The sequence below is a fragment of the Emys orbicularis genome, chromosome 1 (genome assembly GCF_028017835.1).
Source record: "Emys orbicularis isolate rEmyOrb1 chromosome 1, rEmyOrb1.hap1, whole genome shotgun sequence".
Classification (NCBI taxonomy): Eukaryota; Metazoa; Chordata; order Testudines; family Emydidae; genus Emys; species Emys orbicularis.
In genome coordinates, this window is record NC_088683.1 from 314,470,368 (window position 1) to 314,494,587 (window position 24,220).

At 40.8% G+C, this 24,220-nt stretch overlaps 1 protein-coding gene across 1 annotated transcript in view; it reads right to left on the bottom strand.

Annotated features, from left to right (window-relative positions):
- COG6 (component of oligomeric golgi complex 6) overlaps window positions 1–24,220 on the bottom strand; it is a 99,120-nt gene that overhangs the window by 24,466 nt on the left and 50,434 nt on the right. Inside the window, exons 11-13 of the mRNA XM_065417267.1 lie at window positions 23,630–23,694; window positions 18,803–18,894; window positions 16,854–16,971 (exon numbers count right to left, since the gene is read on the bottom strand). Of these exons, the coding sequence (XP_065273339.1) occupies window positions 16,854–16,971; window positions 18,803–18,894; window positions 23,630–23,694 (275 nt within the window). The remainder of the gene's footprint in view (window positions 1–16,853; window positions 16,972–18,802; window positions 18,895–23,629; window positions 23,695–24,220) is intronic.

The following is a 24,220-nucleotide window of genomic DNA, read 5'->3' on the forward strand; positions in this document are numbered from 1 at the left end:
CAGAGCTCTTACTTATTCCAAACGTCTGCTCTGTAACGTTGGAACTTTAGAGTCATTTATTTGAACTCAGTAATTCCAGCATCCTGATAGTGACCCAATAGATAAGAGAAGACATATACTGTACTAAAAAGTATAATAGTGTTATCTGAAATTCAAGGGGCAATGTGTCCAAACAGGAATTCAAGCACATGTTTCCACTGATAGGTCCAGACAGGCATTCCAGTACAAGGCTGCATTGTCTACCACAGGGCTTGTAGATATGGGAGCAATGAAGAGCAAAAGCACCTCTCATGAGCCAACTAGGCCAGAAATATTGATGCTGTCTTGAGACATCAAAAAACATCCCAACTAGCTGCTAATGAAATGGTACTTGACCCACACCACCTACCTACCTACAATCTTGGAGCCTAGGTCATACACACACACTGATGTAGTAATCTTAGGAAGAGGCAGAACACTGACTGAGGGCATCAGTATGGCATGAAATCCGCACTAGAAGACCCCAGTACTAACAATCCTTTCTGAGATAACCAGAAGGCAAGGATGCTAACTGCACTGACAGAAGCAGCCTGTGCCTCGTCTTAGTAATCACAACTCTGTTCAGGGCATGAGAAAGTCATTCACATAAAGGTCAGCAAACTATGTTGGGTGATGCAAGTGTCAACATCCTTGCTAGGAGGTGGGAGTGCCTGTATGAACTAGTGCCACAGAATCTTCCCACTACCGTGGGTCAAGGGAACACACACTGGCAGGTGCAGAGTTGAGGAGAATGTGTAAAAGCTTATACAGTGCAAAAGCATCACAGTTGTAGGACTTTAGGCATTTAAAACCAAACAATGAATGTGCAGGGAACACCAGAAACCACACAATATGAGGGCTCAAACTACTAAAGGTGCCCAAATTCTAATGACAACAGTCCAGAAAGCCAATGAGGCAAGGATATGCCAATACTCCCAAGGAGCTTGCTTACTTCATTTCAACAGTGCAAATACCACCAGCCACATGAGATTCTAATGCTGATATCCTGAGGGCTCTGAGCAGCCATGTTATTCTGGTACTAAACCACAAGAATAGCAGAGGAAGAATCCAAAATTCCTAGACTTTTGATCTGCCAGGACAGAGCAAACAGAGGCATAAAGAATGATACATAGGGACTGAATAACTCTGACTATGGTTCTAAACTGCTCCACCAGCACTGATACACTGAATTCAAGAAGGCATGGAGAAGACCGATGCTGAACAGTTTCTTCAGGATAGGAACCCTGTGGAAGTGCAAGAAAGGTCCCCTGGCAACACATTATTCTGACAGTGCTGATGTGCTGAACCCAGGAGGCGCTGGGAAAGTCCCTGTTGTTCAACCAATCTGTTGGCTCTGACATACAAAAGCCAAGGCAGCATGGGAAAGACTCCCTGACACTGAGCTTCTGTATAGACTCTTGTCCTTAGGAGGCATTCTTTGGTATTGAGTGGGGATGGAAAGACCCACACAACTGATGCACTGTGGAGAAGATCCCTTGCTACCAAACTTTGCCATAGGTGTCAATGCTTCAAGCCTGGTCTGGGGAACCAAGACAACTTCCCAGTGCCTATACTCTCCACAGAGTATACTTATAAGTATAGAGTATACTATACTTATCTTCAGGCACCAAGCTGAGGATCTACATGTGTTACTGATGTACAATATTACAGCTCCTGAGAAGCCAAATCAGAAGCCTGAACAGAAGCAGGAAAGAAACAGAAAAAAGATTCCATCAAGAACTGAAACTGTGTTGGTTGAATCTGCTGGGAACTTTTATTGGCTGACCACAGAACTGGAGCCTCAGAGACACTGGAAGTATGCTCACTAGTGCAGTGCTCTTGAACAAGCCCACATGTGCCACATAGGATCAAAAATCTTAAGAGCTAGGGGTTTTTCATCATAACTTATACTGAATTCATGAGGACCAAAGAGCGAGAATCCTGAACTCATGGTATCTTGAGAAAAACACACTTTGGTAGCTCTATGTACTAGTGACACTTTTTACTTACTAATATAATGTGGGGCACATCAGTACTCAAGATCAAGAATTGCTCAAATGTGATTCTGTTCTCTCCACAGACTACTAGACATAGAATGTAGATCTATCAAAGCAGGAAGCACTGCATCCATATTGTGAGACTCGACATTTCAGTTTAATCTAGACAGTCATTCTGCATTATTTACCTCACTATAGCAAAAGTACATTTCCAATTCAGCATTAGCAAGTGGTGTAAAAGAGCCCTAAGTCAAATTTATAGAGCATAGGCAGGAATAAATGGTCTAATCATCTGGATTCAGCATGTGAACAGTAACTAACAAAAATTGAAAGGTCCTTTAGAAAGAAAGCAGTTTCAGGAATCTAAACAGCAGTTTATTTAAAATCTCCAGATAAATAGTTTAAGACTTCGGGTACGTCTTCACTACCCGCCGTATCGGTGGGTAGCAATCGATTTATCTGGGATCGATATATCGCGTCTCGTTAAGACGCGATATATCGATCCCCGAACGCGCTCACCGTCGACTCCGGAACTCCACCAGAGCGAGCGGCGATAGCGCAGTCGACGGGGGAGCCGCGGCCGTCGATCCCGCGCCGTGTGGACCCCAGGTAATTCGATCCAAGATACTTCGACTTCAGCTACGCTATTCGCGTAGCTGAAGTTGCGTATCTTTGATCGATCCCCCCCCCCAGTGTAGACCCCAGACAACCACAAATAAATTAAGCTATCCAGGGACTATTATAATCAAAATTATATTTTAACCACATCAGATTTATTTCTAGTTCTCACACAAAAACAGTCTAAATAAAAAAGGGTTCATTTGGATTACAAAAAATAAGTTTAGTAATTACTTACTGGTATTCCTAAAATGTTTTTAAAGTGATTTTTAATTGCTTTATAAATTATTTTTATTTCATTTATATACTTAATGGATATTCAATATCCTCTGAAACAGGCGTAACAATCAAGAGACTTAAGATCTTATAGTAGTTCCTTTAAAATAATTAATTCAAGCAATAATGAAGAAATAGAGGAAATTGTTAAACAATCTAGAAACAATAAAACAATAAGCACATTTTACTTTTACAAACAAGTATTCTCAAGTGGGCATGCCAGGTGATGTGCACTGAATCCTGAGCAAATGGCATACTGTAAGCTCAACAGACTGCTTTCTAGTGCTATAATCTTTCCTGAAAACCATAACGTTTTCAGAAACAGTTTCAGTGTGCTGGTACATGCACATAAGCACAATCCAATGAACTGGTAAAAAGGTAGGGATGCTCCTACACACACTTTGGTTTTGAAGCACATTAATAAAAAACTGGATGATTAAAAACATAATCCTGTAATTCCCTCCTAATTAAAAAAAAAAAAAAAAAGACATTCGCCACTAACTTAAAATCAACAAAAGGCTCCAGTATAAATGTTTAGCTGATTGTCTGCATTTTTAAACTTTTGCAAAGGTAATGAAAATTAGTTACAACTAAACAAAGCACTTTATTTTATGGAAATTATTTTGAGTATATAGTTATGTCATCAATTTTGCATTTTTTTAAATCAATGTAGAATTGATTTGAATCACAGGAAATGCTACACTGGATCAGACCAGTGGTCCATGTATGAGATGCACGTTGTATTCATTTAAATGGAATATATGGGCCAAAGGTGTTAACATTATCCAGCCACTGTCCAACATTAAATTGTTAAACAAGGTCCAGGGTTTGGTATACAGAGACCTCAGCTCTCTTAATGCCATGGCAAACACTCCCTTAAAAAACCTTTTAACTTTGTATTAAAAAAAAAAAAAAATAGGGAGGAAAACCAGTTAAAGCATTTTAAATTTAAATAATTAGGTAAGGTTTTCATTTAACAACATCCCTTATCCTTTAGCTGGAGTTTTTAGAAAGAACCCCTCCCCCCCTTGTTGACAGTCTCACATGGTAACAAAGATGGTAATATCTGTCCTTCTGGTGAAAAGAGAAGCAGCAGCTAGCTGAGATGGACTGGAGCTGCTGCTGTTGTTAAAATCTGATCCCATTTCATTCCAGATGGTGTTTGGGATTCAGCTGGAGCATAGAGATGGTGATAACATCTGGGTCCCTCTTTCTGGCCCAGTTTGGTCAGGACATCTCTCAGGATCAGGGTGACGAAGGCCCAGAGTCCCAGGAGATGGTGGGAGTGACAGCCATAGTGGTGAAGCTCCCTCATAGCCAATTTCTCTCCCGAAGTCTCTTTCTTTCAGGACCCACAAAGGGAATGGTGAGAAATATAGTCCACCCCCTCATCATTTTGTCCACCAATTAAGCCTAGTTTCTGACACGCCAATTTTGGTTCACTGATTTCTGGTCTACACTTTCCTTGTTTACCAAGCATGGTCTTAACACAGTTCTTAAGTTATATCAGTAGGCCTTTTTGTTTGGACTAATACAGTCTGTCTCCCTTTCTTGTCTTTTCCCATAAGTATCTTATGAACTTTTACGTACAGTTGATCCCACAATTAGGGTAAATTACTGTGCCCAATTATCACAACAGGAAACCGAACCAGATGACTCAGAGGAATGTGAAAAACACCCTGTAGGGACAATTATGGAATAACCTGCCAATAAAGGGAGTCTTCCTCCTAACATGAGGCAGTTAGCAGTTGGTTTAACCCCATTAACCATTTTTAACACTTTTAATTCCTTTAACCCTTAAAAATATTTTATTTGTATATATTACCATATGAATATGGTATCCGTTTTTAGACTTATGTTTATTGAATGTCTTATTGTAGTATCATGAGAAAGAGTAGAGTTTTTATACTATACTGTACTCTCAATAATAGTAGAACTTCCTATACCATTCATTATTTTTATACCTCTGTCATAACACGCTTATTTCCTCTGTAAATAGTGCCAGTCCTCTTGCATTTGAAAGTGTTTCCATATTCCTTGGCATTTTCTTTGCCTCTCACAATACCCCTCTATTTCTGCTATATCACTTTTTGAGATAAGATACACAGAATACTGTGTTAAATTTTAGTTAAGGGAACACCAATTATTTATATATTGGAATTATAATATTTTCCGTATTATTTTCTACCCCACTGTTTAAACATACTAACATTTTGTTTGCTTTCTGGACTACTACCACCGCACACTGAGCAGAGATCTTCATTCAGCTGGTCACAATGATGCCCAGGTCTTTAACCTGAGTTTACAGTTATTTTAGAACCCAGTAAGATGTATGAATAGCACAAGCTATTCCTTCTAATGTGCATTATCTTGCATATGTCAATACTGATTTTCAATCAACATCCTACTGCCCATTCACCTAGCTTTGTTAAGTTCTTCTTGAATTCCTGATAACCTTCTCTAGTCTTAACTAAATGAAACAATCTTTTCATTTGCAAGTTTTGCCACCTCACTCATTTTCCCATCATTGATAAGTATATTAAATACCACCGATCCTAGAACCTATCTTTGGGATACCCACCCAATATTTTGCCTTGCTGAAAACTGATAATTTATGCCTATATTCTATCTTATTTGATCCGGTAGTAAAACAATTCTGAATTTGTGATATAAGCCCTTTATACCACAGGATTATGACTCCTTTACAGAATCACTCAAAGAGAAGATAAGGGCTATGGGGAAGAAAGTACTTATCAAATACTAGCCAGTAAGATGGTGGGCAGTTTCATTTGTCAAGGAATGAGAATAAAGCCCCAAATATTAATCCTTTTAAGGCCCCTTTCCATGGGGCTTGCTTGTTATCCACTAAATAAAGGTGAAACTCAAATGACAACCAGCAGGGGAGAAGATGTATCCTTCCCTTATAGTTCCTTTTTGACCTAGCTTTTACTTCCTTTTATTCTCCATCCCAAGCAGCCACATGACCTGCAACTACAGCCCCCAGATTTAAAAGGCCCAAGGGTTGTAATGCCCTTGGATTTTCCCAAAGATCCAATGCTCTGTTACGGAGCCTAGTAAGAAGTGCACACGAATGTCTATTTTCCTAGTTTGGTGTAGTATGAAAATACTTCTCCAAAATACAGTAAGACTTCATTTTATATTTAAAACCAAAAAGCAGGTTGTGATATATTAGTATATATCTGCAGGTATCTCTCATTCTGCAAACTCCATTTGTTTTGTGAAAGCCATTTTGGCTGTAAAACGGTACTGTGCCTTCACTGTTGTCTTCTTACCTCCATTTTAGACTAGGATTCCAAGAGGTGTTAGCAGAGGGCTAACAATGCAGAACAATCAGAAGTTGCTAAGCTGGATGGTCTTCCATTAAATTGGAAGCATCCTAAGCAATGATCCGTCTGCAGTTTAGGTGCAGCTATACCAGTCTGTACACTTGCTACAGCCAAGCAATGAGAAGAGTCACTAAATGTGTGGAACAGAAACTTATAAAAGGAAGGTTCTCTCCCGGGCCATTTGGAGAGAGAGAGGAGACCAGGGTGAGAAGGCAAGGCTGTGCAGCCAGGAGACAAAAAACAGAGGAGTCCTGGGATAAATAAATAAATGGAGATATACCTATCTCATAGAACTGGAAGGGACCTTGAAAGGTCATTGAGTCCAGCTCCCTGCATTCACTAGCAGGACCAAGTACTGATTTTGCCCCAGATCCCTAAGTGGCCCCCTCAAAGATTGAACTCACAACCCTGGGTTTAGCAGGCCAATGCTCAAACCACTGAGCTATCCCTCCCCCCTTGGTCAATGACATTGACCAAAACCCAATGGGATGTAAGGGTGGTGTGGAAATTGAGGCAGTGTTGTGTATACAGGTTATGGTTATTTTCCACAGATCTGTAGATCACATGTGCTGTGTTTATGAAAAGTGTGATTGGTTTAGAAATGCCTTTGCAAAGTCTGTGTGTTTCTTGCTTTCTAATTCCTGAAGGGTGAAACAGTAACTGCAGCGTGTCCATAGCTTCAGCAGAGCGCTGGGAGCATGTAAGACCTAGTGAGGATGTTTGGCAGAGCCTGTACTTGTTTCAAGGCCTATGCAGTTGAACTGGGCAGTGTAAAGTTTCATCTCTCAGGGAAGGGTGCTAGATGGAGGATCTGTACCTTGAGAGTGTGCCTAGGGCCCCAGAGCCCAAAACCATACTTTAGACTCCTCAGACCTAGCAAGTCAACAACAGATGGGATCCAGAGGTTTGGATCCAAGTACAGCAACCCGGTGAGAGTACACTATGGGGAGCTCACCAAGGGTTGTAACAAAACTTGTTCAAGGATAATCTGATTTGAGGAATTAAAAAATGACATTCTAATAAATGCAAAGAGCAATGCTGACTATTATTCTTTAGAATCAGTCACAGACTCTAATTTTACATTTGGCCTGTGGGCCAGAAGGGTTAACATGGAAAACTTTGAAACATTAATACATTAAAATACAGACTAATTTGTAAAAAGGAACAGCCTGAGACACACTCTTTTCTTAACAGATTGACCGAAAATATCCCCATCAATGGGACTCTGCATATGAATAATAAAGTGTAACTGTCTGCAGGTCCAAGCCTGAACTGAATACAGAACATCTATAAATAAACTGATTTTTGCTGGACCATGTATTCACTGGTCACTTTAGGCAAGTTTTATTATATAAATTTTCATTTTATTGTAAAAAAAATTAAAATCACAGTACTGCTTTCTGAATAAATATTGAAGCAACAGTGCAAATATAAAAATAATAGTACAAATATAAAAGTAATAGTAAAAGTAACAATTACATCAGTATAATTTTGACGTATGTACTAGCAGACTAGTTGGAAAAATTCCATGGAAATAAAACTGATAAAAATGGAGGGGGGAAATAGAAGCAGTTACTTATCTGTACAGTAACGATTTCTTCAAGATATTTTGTCCCAATGGGTGCTCCACTACAGATGTGTACGCATGCATGCTCCTGTGCGTCTGATCAGAGATTTTTCATCAGCATGGGTCTGCACCTAAGCCCTACACAACCTTGTGCTTTGGACTGAGGGTATATAAGGAGGGATGGACCTACTGCTGCTCCCATTCTTCTCAACCACAGAGTCTAGAAAGACAAGGACTTTGTAGCAGAGGGGAAAGGAGGAGATAGTGGAGCAAAATATCTTGAAGAACACCAGTTACTGTACAGATAAGTAACTTCTTCTCCTTCGACTTATTGTATCTATGGTGACTCCTATTCAGTGTCTCTATTATGGAAGAGGGTGTTGAGTAGACATACTTAGTAGTTCATAGAACAGACTTGCCAAAGGCTGAATTTGCTCTCTAAGCATGGAGGATAGCACAGTGCCAGGAGAAGGTGTGCACAGATGACCAGGTGGCAGCCTTGCAAATGTCAATAATGGGTATCCTCTTAAGTAGGGCTTTAGAGGTGGATTGTGCCCTCCTCTCACATCCAGAATATCTATACCATCCCAAGATACATCCTGATACCCATTCAGAGAGAGTCTTTGAATGGAGATGTGAGCTCCCTTCATCCTTTCTGAGAAGGAGATAAAGAGTCTAAGGGAGGCTCTAAATGGATTAGTCCTGTCAATATAGAATGCCACGTCTCCTCTCACATCCAGAGTATGAATTTAGAGATGAAGTGAGGATGGGGACATAGAGTCACAAAGACAAAAATCTTCAGCTGGTAGGTGAATGGCCACCAGGTGGACTTTAAACACACCTCAAAGACAAACCTATAGTTTTTAAATTGAACAAAGCAACAGAGTCCTGTGGCACCTTTAAGACTAACAGATGTATTGGAGCATAAGCTTTCGTGGGTGAATACCCACTTCGTCAGACACATGTAATGGAAATTTCCAGAGGCAATTCACCCACGAAAGCTTATGCTCCAATACATTTGTTAGTCTTAAAGGTGCCACAGGACTCTGTGTTGCTTTTTACAGATCCAGACTAACACGGCTACCCCTCTGATAAATTGAACAAGTTGTTGCCATGGATTTGAGGGGTGTGTATACCCCAGAATGTGATCAAGTTAATTGCAACCATATAATGTGCATTCAGCCACTCTAAATTAGTGAAATAGAATACCACATAGTTAAGGGTTAATTTGGAGACAGGCTTTCAGAAGCAAGGTTAAATCTAGCTGGCAGTTTCTGCTACTCAGAGTGGGAGGAGGGAGCAGACAAGTAAACAACTGAGACCGAAAACCTTGGTGGTTAGAAAACCTTGAATCTAGACGCCTCTGATATTAAAAGTTTATTGAAAGTTAGAAAAGTGATGATCCAGTAGTTGTCATTATGACCTATGTGTTTTGCAGAAGTTAGTTATAAAAGATTAGCTAATAGAGTATACTTGGGCGCAGTCCTCTGAAGCCATCTTGAGAGACGTTTTTCCTGACACCTTTTCTCACCGATGGGTGAGCAACTGGCCACTGTGAACCTGCTGTTAATTACTCAATACCGTTCCAGATATTAGGTAAATATCTGGGATGTTCTAAACCTATTGCTTATGTCTGTGTGCGCTTAAATCTAATAAACTGCAGTTTACTGCATGCTTACTTGCATGAATCTGATCAGACGGAATTGCTGTGTTCCTATGGATTTATTCCTGACACTGCCTGGAGTGAAATAGTTGGGGATTCTGAAAACCCCAGGTAACAAAGTAGTCAGGAGTTTCGGAGAGGTGAGACTCAGTTGGGGACAATGACCTCTGGTCACACCAGGACTGGAAATTGCTTCAACTTCTATATGTCAGTTTTTCTGCTATTCAACCCATTGTACCTCAATACAACAATCCCATTCTACACCTAAGAGCCATTGAGGATCCAGGCTTTGAAGTGTAGTGGTGAGAGACTGGGAGAGGGCTACGATGCCACACTTCTGGGTCAATAGGTCTGTCAACGTGGGAAGGTGGAGACGTGACTTCAGGGATAGGCAAATCAGATCGGGAATCATACCTGCCTCAGACATGATAGAGCTATGAGAATAAGTTGATGTTCTTTCCTGTTTCAGGACCCCAAGGAGCAGTGGTGTTGGAGGACAGGCATGTAGCAGAGTTTGAGGCAAAGGAGTGAGAAAGGCAACTTCCAGAGAGTTACAACCAAAAACGCCCCTTGAGTAGAAAAGTCAGCATTTCATGCTGGACAGTGTTGCAAAGAGATCGCTCTCTGAGATGGCCCAGAAGATAAAGAAGTTCCAAAATACAGAATCACTTAGCTCCCATTCATAATCTTGACAGAAAAGTCTTCTCAAGGTGTCTGCTATAGTGTTCTCCAGACCTGCAAGACGGACTGCGGAGATGTCTATTCAGTGCAGTATGCACCTATTCCAAAGTTGTATTGATTCTGCAATAATGGCTTTGATTTTACTCCTCCCTGGTGGTTTATATAGTACATTGTTGCCCTGCTGTCCATCATAACTTTTATTATATGACTCCTGTTCCTGGGTAGGAAATGAAGGCATGCATATCCAACTGCCTGAGTTCTAATAGGTTGAATGAAGGGATGACTTCTGCGGAGTCCATTTGCCTTGTGCCATGAAGTCTTGGAGGTGAGTTTCCCAACCTAACAGTGAGGCTTCTGTGGTAATGACTTTAGTAGGGGAAGAGAATGGGTCTCCCACACAAACTGAGGAATCCCTCAAGTGGTGGAAGGACCTGAGGACTCTCTGAGGGATCAACATTCACTCAGGGTATGTCTATACTTACCCGCTGGTTCGACGGCAAGCAATCGAACTTCTGGGTTCGATTTATCGCGTCTTGTCTGGCCGCGATAAATCGAACCCAGAAGTGCTCGCCGTCGACTCCGGTACTCCTGCTCAGCGAGAGGAGTACGCGGAGTCGACGGGGGAGCCTGCCTGCCGCGTCTGGACCGCGGTAAGTTCGAACTAAGGTACGTCGACTTCAGCTACGTTATTCACGTAGCTGAAGTTGCATATCTTAGTTCGAATTGGGGGGTTAGTGTAGACCAGGCCTCAGACAGGTAGTGCTTGTTGGGAGTATAATGGTTCTGAGACAGCTTTGTAGGCATCAAGAATGGAGTCTGGCATGGGGTATTATAAATGTGCAGGTGACCACATAGCCTAGAATTTGAAGGCAAGATCTTGCTATGGTCTAAGGGCTCTGCTGCACAGAGGAAATGAAGTGGCACAACATGACAAACCTGGTATGCCACTATGACAGGGTAACCCTGAGCCAGCCCTCTGTTACACCAGCTCCAATCAGGAAAGGGGAATTGGAGCTGGCTGAGTAAGCCTAGGCCTAAGTGGCAAACGGGAAACAGCTGCCGGCCTCGTTAGCCAGGGGCTACATAGAGGCTGGCAGGAAGGAAGCCAGGGGAGAGGAAAGGGAGGAGTCAGGGAGCTAGAGGCTGCTCTTTCCTGCTGGCTGCAGAAGCTAACAGTCCCTGAGGCTGTTTGCCTGACACTGTCTGTAGCTACAAGGTGGTGGGAACTTGTACTGTAAATAAAGAGCATGGGTGATTGCACCAAAGCAGAGGTCTTTGGCTGGTTTGTGGGTGCAGAAGAGGCAGAAGATAGAGGGGCCTGCCTGCACCCTATTACAGCCACACTGGTTGTCTAGTCTAGGGTGGTTCCGATCAAGTTGATATGCTAGACAGGTGTCACTGTCGATTTTTCTGCATTGAGACAAAAACCCAGTGATTGGAAGAGGGCTAGGGGCCTTGTTGATTGCTGACTGAACCTCTGGAAGGAACAAACTTTGAGGAGTCAATTGTCCAGGTAGGGGAATATGACTATTCCCAGCTGTCAAAGATGGGCTGCAACTACCAAGAGGACCTTTGTAAAGATCCTTGGAGTGGTCAAAAGGCTGAAAGGAAGAACTCTGCACTCATACTGGTCCTTGCCCATAATGAACTGCAGGAAGTATCTGTGGGACAGAGGCACAGCGACATGGAAGTAATGTAGCCCATAGGGCTAGCTTGCCTTTATTATATTCACTGTCTTGCTTTCATTATATTCTGTCTTTTATTATATTCAGCAGTAATGCAAGGAACTTACAGGCCTTATCCTGTAAGACATTGGCTTCAGCAGTTAGCATAAGGCTTGAGGCCTATGAACTCTGGCACAGACAAATGATCTAATGGTCACCCCTAAGTTTTGAGGAACTGGAAACAGAATGCGTGACACCAACAAACCAGCTCAGGTTAAAATTAACAGGCCAGTTCACCTGTGTGTAACCTTTAAAAGCATGTCAAGGGGCAGTGCAATGTAGTCAGGCCAATTCTATTGTGTGAGAGTATTAAAGGGATGTTAAATGGGCTAGAGGACACCAGCCCATTCACTTGTTTTTGATAAGAGATCAAGGAAAATGTGGATGGTATTGTTTTCATCTGTCTGTATTCTGTACTCAATCAACCTTCAGATCAAAGATGTGTATATACTGCATGAAACGAATGATACTACCTGTATTGTCTTCGATTATCTATCCCTGTTATTATGAATGGCCAGCAATTACCTTATCTAAATCAATGTAACTGGATTATTTGTGTATGCATGGGAAGTAGAAGGTAAACTTCAAAGCAGGGGTGGCTGGTTTAACAATGGAGATTCACAAACTGTCTGAATTACCTATTCTTCATCAAAGGAAATTCCCACGTGGTAATAATGACGGTCAGCTTGCTAGCCTGTTTTAACTATAAAAGAGAAGCCTTGGGCATGATCCTGCCATCTCTAATCTGCTGAAGTCTAAACAGGGGGAGTTTTGAGCCACTAGACTGAAATCCCCAAAAAGCTAGTTTTGGGAAAGCCCTGAAAGACTTATGGAGAATTAGCAGACACAGTATCTCTGCTATCAATTGGACTCATATTCTGATTCAACTGTAATGTATTTTATCTGCTTTTAATCTTTCTAATAACTCATTTCTTTTTCTTAATAAATAAATATTTAGTTAGATTACTAATTACTAAGGATTAGCTAACAGCATTGTTTTTGATGAGATCCTGAAGTATCCAGTGAACGCGGGTGAGTGACCAACTCTTTGGGGCTTGAAAAACCTAATATGTGATGGTTTGGGTTTTAATAACCTAACATCATGCGATCCAGTTTGCCTGGGTGGTAAGTAGGGGCTGTCTGTATTCTGTGGTAAACTAATACAGTGATCCACGAGTACCCTTTTATTACTGGCTTGGTGAAATCTAATGATAGAATATACCACCAGTTTGGGGTGTCTGCCCTATTGTCTGGCAGTCTGTCCTGAGTCTGGGCATTCTCAGCTGTGGCCCACTCTAGGCGTCGCGACACAGTGAGGGGGGCGGAAGGGAGGGGGGAATTTGTCCATAATGACATCAGCCAGCCACAGGAACATGAGCTAACACTAGCTTTTGGATAGAACATCCGCAAACGTCTGACCACAAGAGTGCCATGGCAATGAGTTGACAGGCATAGCTGTGAGACCCTGAGCAGGCAGAGCAGGAGCAGTGCTGGGGTCTGTGGCTTTCCTGTAAGCCACGGGCACAGGTTCCCCCCCCCCGAAAAGAAACTTCCCAAGCTCCTGCTGGAACCTGGCATGGAATGTTTGCTGCTGGAGCTGGAGCCGGAGCCCAAGCTCTTACCTGCATGCTGCGCTGTGGAGGAGCAGCTCAGTTTTAAAGGGACACAGCTTGCACCACGTGCCCACTGACACTGCGGTGCCCCAGGGTGCCTCACTCATCACTCAGTGGGTATTCACCCACGAAAACGTATGCTCCAATACGTCTGTTAGTCTATAAGGTGCCACAGGACTCTTTGTTGCTTTTCACTCATCACTCTTGCAGAAAAAGGGGCTAGAACCAGCTGCCTATGCACACGTCCACTCACTGGGCAGCCACTTACAGGTAGGAGGAGAAGACGCTGAAGTTCGCAGGCACAGCTGTGAGCCCCCGCTTTGAGCAGTCCGCCCTGCGGAGCATCTCATAACATCTTGTTCAGAGTTGTGAACATTTCACAGTTACGAACAACCTCCATTCCCAAGGTGTCCGTAACACTGAGGTTCTACTGTAATAAATATAATTAATACATAACCTGTAAATCAAGCTACAGTATGAATCCTAGAGGTCGAGGGCGATGAATCAGTCCCCCAAACCTAAAGTTGAAATTATTGCTGCAGGGCTTACCATCCTGAATCACTGTGCATGGGTAAAATGTGTTCTAAGTCCTGAGTTCCAAGATCTGTCTCCATTCTCCTTTTTCTTGGGGCCTAGGAAGTAGTTGGAATAGAAACATTTTCTGCTGAAGTTGGGAGGAACATGTGGGATTGTACCCCCCTGTCTTTAGAGACTCTTGAGAAATGAGTCCCTGAAAAGGGACTGGGGGAGCAGGAGGGGGATGGAACTGAATTGGATAGAATAGCCTGTGGAAACTACTGTGATACACCTGTCCAAAGTAATGACCTCCCAGAACAGTAGGAAATGGGAGAGGCAGTCCCCATAGAGTAGGTGGAAGGTAGGGCAATGGAGTGATTCATGACCAATAAGTCAAAATGGTCACTTGGGAGGCAACAGAGGAAGATGGCCCCTGCTTGTGGACCCTGGGACACCTCTGGGAGATGAAATGCTGTACTGGGAGAGATCATTGGGCTGTCTGTGATCTACATTTTCTTTTTGTTGTAGTAGCATAGATGCCCAGGGATCGAAATGTTGCCCTAGAGTCCTTTAGAGAGTGGAGAGACTTGTCCATGTTGTCACTAAAGAGCATGGGTCCTTCAAAGGAAAAATTCTCCACTATGTGCTATACTTCCCTGGGGAGACCAGAAGACTGCAGCCTTGGAATCTGATGCATTATTATGCCTATTGCCATAGAGCAAGATGCGGTATCAGCTGCATCAAGAGAGGGCTACAGAGAAGCCTTGGAAGTCATCTGGCACTTGGAAACGAGGGCTTGTGGTAGATGGTCCTGTGGTAGATGGTCAAAAAAATGAAAAAAATTACTATATTTCATGTAGTCACATTTTGCCAACAAGGCATGGTAGAACTGCAGTGTAGCAAGAGATTAATTTATGGCCAAGAAGGTCGAGGCATTTGAGCCCCTTATCGTGAAAAGCTGATCTGGATCAGCACCATCTTTTCCTTTGTTAACCACGTTGACCACCAGAGTTTGGGGTATGGTGAGAATAAAGGTACTCCGAGCCCTTGGCTACCACACAGTACTGCTTGTCAGCCCTCTTGTATGTAGGTAGGAGGGTAGTTGGTGTTTGCAAAATAGTATGGGCAGGTAACAAGAAGGCATCATTAGCAGCAGGGCTATCTTGCCTTGAGGAGAGGTATGTAAGATATCTACCAATGATTGTTGAGATTCCTGTATCTCCTCTAGAGGGATCTGCAAAGTCTCAGCCAGTCTCTTGATCAGTTCCTGAAAGATGTTGAAATCATTAGCATAGGATGCAGGAGGAGGCATAACAACCTCATCTGGGGAGGAAGAGGATTTGTTTGAAGGGTGTAACCCCTCCTCTGCCCTTAGCTCCTGTTCTTCCGAAGGGTCTCCCTAGGGAAGAGAGTCCCATCTACTGGTGCCTACTCATCTTGATGGTTCTTCTTATGTGGGAACATCCTATAGAACTGGTCACTGTAGGGAGCCCCAGGTTCCAAAAAACACACTGTGGAGGAGCATAAGCAAAGGGGAAGAATCCCAAGGTATTCCTGCCAGAGAGGGTGGATTGGACAATGACTAGTCCTTAGAGTCTCATCATCTGGGTATGCCACGAACGGAGGCTGGAATGGGAAGAATTCCACCACCTCGACAGAAATTTCCAAGTCAGAGAAAGTGTCATCCCCTGTATACAAGGGAAGAGCTAGGGGTGTTGAGGCCAAGTGAATACTAGCATCTGCATCAGTACCGGTGGCTGACTTTGTGCGTGAAGGTGCAGAGGTACTGGAGGATATGTCAGTGCATGCATATATGTTGATACTGGCAGGAGATGCCTCTCTGATACTTGTAGTAGAGGGGATTCAGGTCTTTCCAACACCTGGAGAACCTCATGGAAGAGAAACATGGGCAGTACTGGTGATCCTGGGCACTGCTCCTCAGGATGTGATGTGTCGAGCAGTACCAGAGATGATATGGTCTGTATATTCCTCAGGTCCCAAGGAGCAATTCATAAGGAGTAGCTTCAATCTGTCCTCCCTCATCTTTTTGGATCTACTTTTGAAGCCGAAGCAGACCTTACACTCAATGGGATGTTGGACTCTGAGGCAGCTGGAATGACCCTTGCTGAGGGGAAAGGACCAGGGACAGATCTGGCATGGTTTGAAGCTCATAGTTTTGGGCATACCCCTGTAAATTAGGCTGCAAACGAAAGAGAGGCTGTGGGGGAGAAGGCCATGACTACGAATGTGGGGGGAACCCTCATGAAAGTACAAACCTATGCTATAAAATAGAGAAGAAAACTACAAACTAAATAAAAAAGGACAAAATACTAAAAAAGTAAAGAAGAAAATAGGCAAGCTAAGGAGCTAGCTTGTTGGTCCTGCTTTGAGCAGGAGATTGGACTAGATAACCTTCTGAGGTCTCTTCCAACCCTAATATTCTATTATTCTAGCTAGCAGACACCGCAACACTCTGTCTCAAGCTACACAGGTGGCTGAGAAGGAACTGGAGTGGTGGTGCATCTGTCCCTACCTATATACCCTCGGTCTGGAGCACGAGGGTGTATAGTGCGCAGGTGTGGACTTGCAGAAGCTGCTAACGAAAAGTCTTTGATCAGAAATGTGCACACATCTATAGTTGGGCAACTGGCAGGGACAATAACGTGAATAATTTACTGTATGTGTTATAGAGCACATGGAAACATGAAATGTCAATTTTAAGATAATGAATCAAAATGTAAACAACAATTTTTACTCCATTAGTCTCCTTATATTAAGGAAAAACTGGAGAATTTGTTTTAAAATATGAAAAGCTTATATTTCTGAAACAAACCTTTTCCATTAGTTTACTTGCATGTAGGCTCAGACTATTGAAGAATATCTTTTTGCTTAACAAATGCATTTCTTCAATTGTGGTTAACAACGTGGCTGCACTGTTTCCCAAAATACCACTGAAACCAAAAAGAAAATACTTTGTTAAATCCAAGAAATAAATATAAAACAGATCCAGATATTTTAGTCAATGTTCAAGAATATGACACCAAGTCTAAAAGTTGGAAATGCACAGTGAACTGTCATAGGAAACAGCTTCCCCTATTAACTAATTCTAATAATAATTTGTAAGATAGGATGATTAGTGAGAACAAGCACCTCCAGCCAAGATAATAAACAATTAGATACTATCTCAGCTATAACATATGCATAACTTAAATTAAGTAATATATTCCATTAAAAAAAGATTGGAATTACAGCTTTGTTGAAAAGGAAACTATCTAAGCATCCAATTCAGGTTTTGCTTAGTGGGTTTTTGTTTGAATGTTTAAAGCCAACAAGGAAGAGAAAATGCTAAATTTTCAGTTATACAGCAAAAAACATAGTACATAATGAAACTAATATTTTATTTTTTCAAGATGGGCTAAAAATATTTACCTATCCAATATGCTACTGTCTTTTTAAATAAGTGGGGGGAAAAATACTTAACTTTGTTTCTGCTATAGAGAACAAAATCCAAATGAGAAAGATGTGTTGATAACGTCATTCCATTTCCACTACTTTCCAGGTAAATATGTCTCGTCACATACAAAATTGTACTCTTTAACACTTTAAAAATGTATATGCTTGGCTAGTGTAAAATTAGTTTATTAGTTTTACTACAACTGTGTTATACCCATTATGCCATGACACTTTTCTACATGCTTCTTGCATATGAGTTTGTCGTCTAAATTAAAAGTGATTCTAAATTACCCATATCTTGGGTAAAAACTATCATATCTGAGTGGGACTAATGTGACATCCTTAACAAAAATAGCAGCTTGGTTTTCAGAGCACTATCAGCCCCAGTAAAGTCACCAAAGGCTCAAATTAGACCTTGCTATAGTAATTAGACCAGTTTCCCTCTATTTTTGAAAAAAAAAATTGGCTAGTAGGATCAGTACTATAATCTTTGACCTTTAAATAATACGGTATAGGCAGCAATGCCTATAGTTAAGGCTGCCAAACACTCCCCATTATAAAATTGTTTTCAGTTGCTTGTAACTACTAAATTTTAACTGTTTGGGCTAAAAAAAAATTAAAATAAAAAAAAAAGAGAATTCTGGTTGTCTTCCTCACCCACTTTTGGAAAGTTTTAGCAAAAATGGTTCTGCCAATTTGAGAACAAGATTAGGGGAAAATATGCTGTTTAACTTATTAAAAAAAAATATTCTTACAACTGTTTTACTGAGAAGCTGTACTGCCTCATGCTTTAGAGTAGGGACTTGAAATTTGGCAGGCAGGTTGAGTTTATGTTAGGGATGTGCCTTTTACTGTTCCCATGAAAAACCGCTAAGATATAAGCCCCTGAAAAAAAAATTGTACGGTGTACATATTCAGAGACTTGTAAAGCGTTTAAACTGAAGCTAAGGTTTCAACAGGTAACTTTAATTCTGGCATTTCCTAATTTTGGAGTGTTTAATTTTGCAACCTTAATGTTCTTTTAATGTAGTTTTTTGTGTGCACTTTAATATCTACAATGCTACAGAGTGATAAAGTATGTCTATATGTTGACGTTTTTTTCCATTTACAGACAGATTTCTATCAAAAGCATTGATTACTACTTCAGGTCAGGGCTGTGTCTTCCTCTTTGTTCCGTACACAGCTGAGCACAGTCAGAACTCAAACAAACAACCCCCCCAAAAAACAAAAACAAAACAAAGCAAAACAGAGGGAGTGTTTTTTACTGTACCAGAATTGGTGCATGTTCAAACAGGAGAGTTACTTAACATGTTTAGTAATTCTGTATACCTGATAGTATGGTGATAGAACTTGAGAAGATTAGATATTTTGTATAATAAAACTGCTCCTGGTTCAGCAACGATCACCTGCTCAATTCTGACCTGTGGAACAAAAAATAATCATTTTTATTTATAGGCATATTCTGAAAATCAGCCTCTATGCTTTTACATGCATTAGGGATATTCACGGACAAATGAACTTTGCAAGAAGCATAAGAACATCACATGGTCTGCTTATATGGCAGGATTCCTCTTGAACAGGGCATTTTTTTGCAGCAACCTGAAGGGCAGAAAACAAGCAGGTGTATGCCACTCCTTAAGAATGGCCCTATTTCCCATAGAGTTTTGTATGTAACTTGTTGCTGGAAATTTCTATATAATGAAATCATTTTGTGGATTAGCACCAGTACATACTGGAATTCCACCTAGCCCTGAATAGCAAGAACAGCTTCAAAATGCCTAAATTACAACAGATCATCAATGGCAGAGATGCAGAATAATCAGAACTGATATATCAGGGGGTTTATTTAGGTTTATTTTACCTGATTTAATCTCATCTCCGAGTCATGACCTCTAGCCAGTACTTTATCTTGAAAAGAGATGCTAACGGTAGGTAAACAGATATATTCAAAGCTAATACATGCATTTATTGACATGCTGACTGGGCCAAGAGATGCTGGATTACAGAGCAAAACAGGCCTGACTTCTTTCGCCTCCATAGCACATGCAGCCTCCACACAATCATAAGAGGGCTGCCCCACGATCAGTTTTTAGGCATTTATGAAGCAATCATGGTCAGTGACTATTATAGCACTATTCCTCAAGTGCTTATATGTGACAAGTCCATCTACATATTGCTAACCATTCATCATCCTTCCAAATTATTTGTCTGCTGCTCAGTGTAGCATCCCAGGGTCAGATTCACAAAGAAAATTGGTCGTGGTGACACAGAGCGTTGCCATGCCTAAATTTTAGGTGCCTAGAAAGTCACTGAGATCACAAAGCCTGAGTTTGGCACTTAGGCTCCCTATTCAATGAATGGGGAAAGATAGATGCATCAGAATGGGATATACAAAAGCCAGCACCCTAGGCAGCTCCTCACCTAAGCTAGTCAATGGGAGGTGTGAAGCGAAGGGCATATATTAAACTTCACCCCTCTTGGGGATAGGTGCCTCAAGTTGGGCTGCAAGGAGGCATTTCCCTCTGCTTGGGATTCTCAGCTGCAAAACCTCTCTTGGCATTAGGCAGCTATGCATTTTAGCAAGAAGCCGAGGGGAGGCCCTCCCTTGTAACTTAATGTCCAGTGGTCAGGGCACTCACGAGGGAGTGTTGGAGTCCCTAGTTCAAATCACTAGACCGAGGGACTGGATTTTGGGTCTCCCACATCCCAGGTGATACCCTAACTACTGGGCTAAAAGTTATAAGGGAGCTCCTCCTCCCCATATAGGCAAGTTTTCCAGGCTGACATCTATCACCATCACACTTTCTGATTTTTTTTTTTTGGTTGTGTGTTTTGGGAGGACAGATAGGATGCTAGGAATTCTATATTTAATTGTCTTTAGTAGAATATCAAAACCTTTTAAAATCAGAAGGAAAATAATATTTTGTGATTTTTAACCACAGTCTCCTCTACGATGAAATGGGAGAGTTAATCACTAACTCAGATCAAATTTTTCAACCTTAATTCATATCCAGGTGCCTAAATAAAAGTGGCCTTATTTTTCCAGTCCCACTGAAGCAAAAGAGAGTTGCAGATTTTCAGCCACTCTGAAAAGTAGGCTGCTTTTTTATTAGGGTTGTCAAACAATTAAAAAAAATAATCATCAGAATTAATTGTGAGATTAAACAAAATAATCACGATTAATCACTGTTTTAATTGTACTGTTAAATAATGGAATTTAAATTTATCAAATTTTTTGTTTTTCTACATTTTCAAATATATTGATTTCAGTTGCAACACAGAATACAAAGTGTACAGTGCTCACTTTATATTTATTTTTATTACAAATATTTGCACCGTAAAAAGATAAACAAAATAATAACAGGAGTACTTGTGGCACCTTAGAGACTAACAAATTTATTAGAGCATAAGCTTTCGTGGGCTACAACCCACTTCTTCGGATGCATATAGAGTGAACCTTCACTCTATATGCATCCGAAGAAGTGGGTTGTAGCCCACGAAAGCTTATGCTCTAATAAATTTGTTAGTCTCTAAGGTGCCACAAGTACTCCTGTTATTTTTGCGGATACAGACTAACACGGCTGCTACTCTGAAACAAAATAATATTTTTCAATTAACCTCATACAAGTACTGTAGTGCAATCTCTTTATCGTGAAATCGCAACTTATAAATGTAGAATTAAAAACAAACAAACCTGCCCTCACAAACTTTAGAACCTACAGGTCCATTCAGTCCTACTTCTTGTTCAGCCAATTGCTAAGCGATTGCACTAGAAATTGCTAAAGAAATTGGTAAAGGGATTGCACTACAGTACTTGTATGAGGTAAATTGAAAAATACTATCTTTTGTTTATCTTTTTTTACAGTGAAATATTTGTAATAAAATATAATATAAAGTGAGCACTTTACACTTTGTGTGTTGTAATTGAAATCAATATATTTAAAAATGTAGAAAACATGCAAAATATTTGTAATACATTTAAATTGATATTCTATTATTGCAACTTTTAAAAAATCTAGTTAATTTGTTTTGCGTTAATTGCTTGAATTAACTGCGATTGACAGCCCTACTTTTTATTTTAACTCACTTATTTTAGGCACCCAAGCTGGAAAATTGTGACCTTTAAGATCTATAAGCACAAGTAAAATATCATTAAGAAATGGGGACAAATTCTATTCCATATAACCAAACTATTTCTTCAAATGTTAGGAAATTACAAGGAAAGAGACATCTTTATAAGTAAGTCTAAACCATCAAAAAAAGTCATATACAATCCTGTATATACATTCAGATGTAATCAGAGAAGAAAAGTAAGTCTATCTTAAAATAAAGTGTTACATTAACATCTAACTTTCAAATGCTTAGGGAAAGGAGGGTGCTGCGGTATATCGTGAGAAGCAAGTTTTGAAATGTTATGGTGGGTACATGATTAATGGTGCTTTCTCCTTTGTCTTTTCTTACACACACACACACACACACACACACACACACTTTCTGATCCTTCTTTCAATTTTTCACCTCTCCAGTCAAGGACATGGAGATATTTCAGCCACAACCTGCTTTTTAATATGTAGATTACCAGACATTTTACAGTATTAGTCAACTAGTCAGATAAGATATTTTAAGGAATTTTATTCTAATTTTTCTACTTTAAAAACAACTGATGTATGAATTACATGGAAGTATGCCTTATCAGTAGATTACTAAATTTTAAATTAATTATCCTGAATTTATTTTTTATTTGTGCTGAGTCTGAATTATAATAAGTATGGCAATGTCATGTATCTGATTTGTAGGTTTTTCATTACACTTAATGAACAGAGTTCATTTCTATTATATGCAATGAGGTAGAATGATGATTTGAAAAATGACAGAGTCCTCTAATCTCTCATTTGTTGCACAATTACATGTTTATTAGGAATCTCAATTAAATGTATTCTTAATCCAGGGTTTCACCCAAAAGTATTTTGCACTCAAAGCTAAAGACGCAGTATTGTAAATCAATTTAACTCCAAGTTCAGAAGTTTCCTTTCTTTGCCTTCTAGAAAGAAAAAGGAGGCTTTTATGACTAGTCCCAAATCTGAACACTGGATCTGAGCACCCTTGAACTTTGGAAGACATCTGATATGGATCAGAATGCCTTAGAACCATACATAAAATGGGAAGACCTTTTTTTTTAATACGGATGTGCTATAAAAACTTAAATTTAATAAAATCTAGGGCCCTACCAAATTCACGGTCCATTTTGGTCAATTTCAGAGTCATAAGATTTAAAAAATCATCAATTTCATGATTTCAGATATTACCATCTGAAATTTCACGGTGTTGTAATTGTAGGGGTCCTGACCCAAAAAGGAGTTGTGGGGGGCTGACAAGGTTATTGTAGTGAGTGTTGCAGTACTGCTACCCTTACTTTTGTGCTGCTGCTGGCGGTGGTGCTGCTGTCAGAGTTGGGTGGTCTGAGAGCGGCAGCAGTTCTGCCCAGTTCTGAAGGCAGAGCCACTACCAGCAGCAGTGCAGAAGTAAGGGTGGCATGGTATGATATTGCCACCCTTACTTCTGCGCTGCTGCCTACAGAGCTGGGTCCTCGGTCAGCAGCCACCACTCTCTGGCCGTCCAGCTCTGAAGGCAGCAGTGCAGAAGTAAGGGTGGCATGGTATGGTATTGCCATCCTTACTTTTGCACTGCTGCTGGTGGGCCACTGCCTTCAGAGCTGGGCACCCAGCCAGCAGCCACTGTGCTCTGGCCGTCCAGCTCTGAAAGCCTTGCAGAAGTGAGCGTGGCAATACCACGCCCCACCTAAAATAACCTTGCGACCCCGCCCATAACTCCCTTTTAGGTCAGGATCCCCAATATAAGAAACGCTGTTCTCCCCTGTGAAATTTGTATAGTATAGGGTAAAAGCACACAAAAGGCCAGATTTCATGCGGGGGGAGACCAGATTTCATGGTCCATGACACGTTCTTCATGGCCGTGAATTTGGTAAGGCCCTAATAAAATCCCTCAATATTCAAGTTATGTATGTACCACTCTTGGTAATACACTGTTATTGTCTTCAGCTGAGATATATGACAAAATGCATTTTGCACTAAAAACACAACACAGCTTTAATGAGCGGCAGGCACACACAAAACACACACAAACAAAATATTCCACCTTCAGAGGTCTGCAGACACCTTCTGTGATGTGCCCAACTACTTCTTGTACATTTTCTTCCACACCTACAGTTAAAAGAAAACATACAGTAAGCATTATACAAATTTACTTTAGTTTTTTTTTCTTCCACACATTTGCTAATTTTGTTTCATCTTACGTCATGCCTCTTCACTAAAAGCAATTTACGTGCACCCTGGAAAAACTGGTACATAAGATACATATGCACTATGTTTTAACCACACTTACTTCCCTGCCATAGCATACCATAACACATACCTGTTCATTGGGACCTTAACTAGTTCAAGTGATTAGTGCAAACACATCCTTCCTCACAAAATAAACCAACAAACAAAAAACCTATTGTCCTGTCTTCTTATCATGAAACAGAAAAGCAGTACTGTCATAATTTTTTCCAACCAGAAATACCTGCCCTACAGGTCTCAATATAATACTGTCTCAAAATATATTATCAGAGTCAGTAAATCTCTAATTGTAATTTAAAACCTATCAACATGAGTTCAACCTCAGATGAGGCCCATGAGGTAAACTGTAACTAAGTGTGGTTAAGCCACGTGATAAAATCAGGTGACA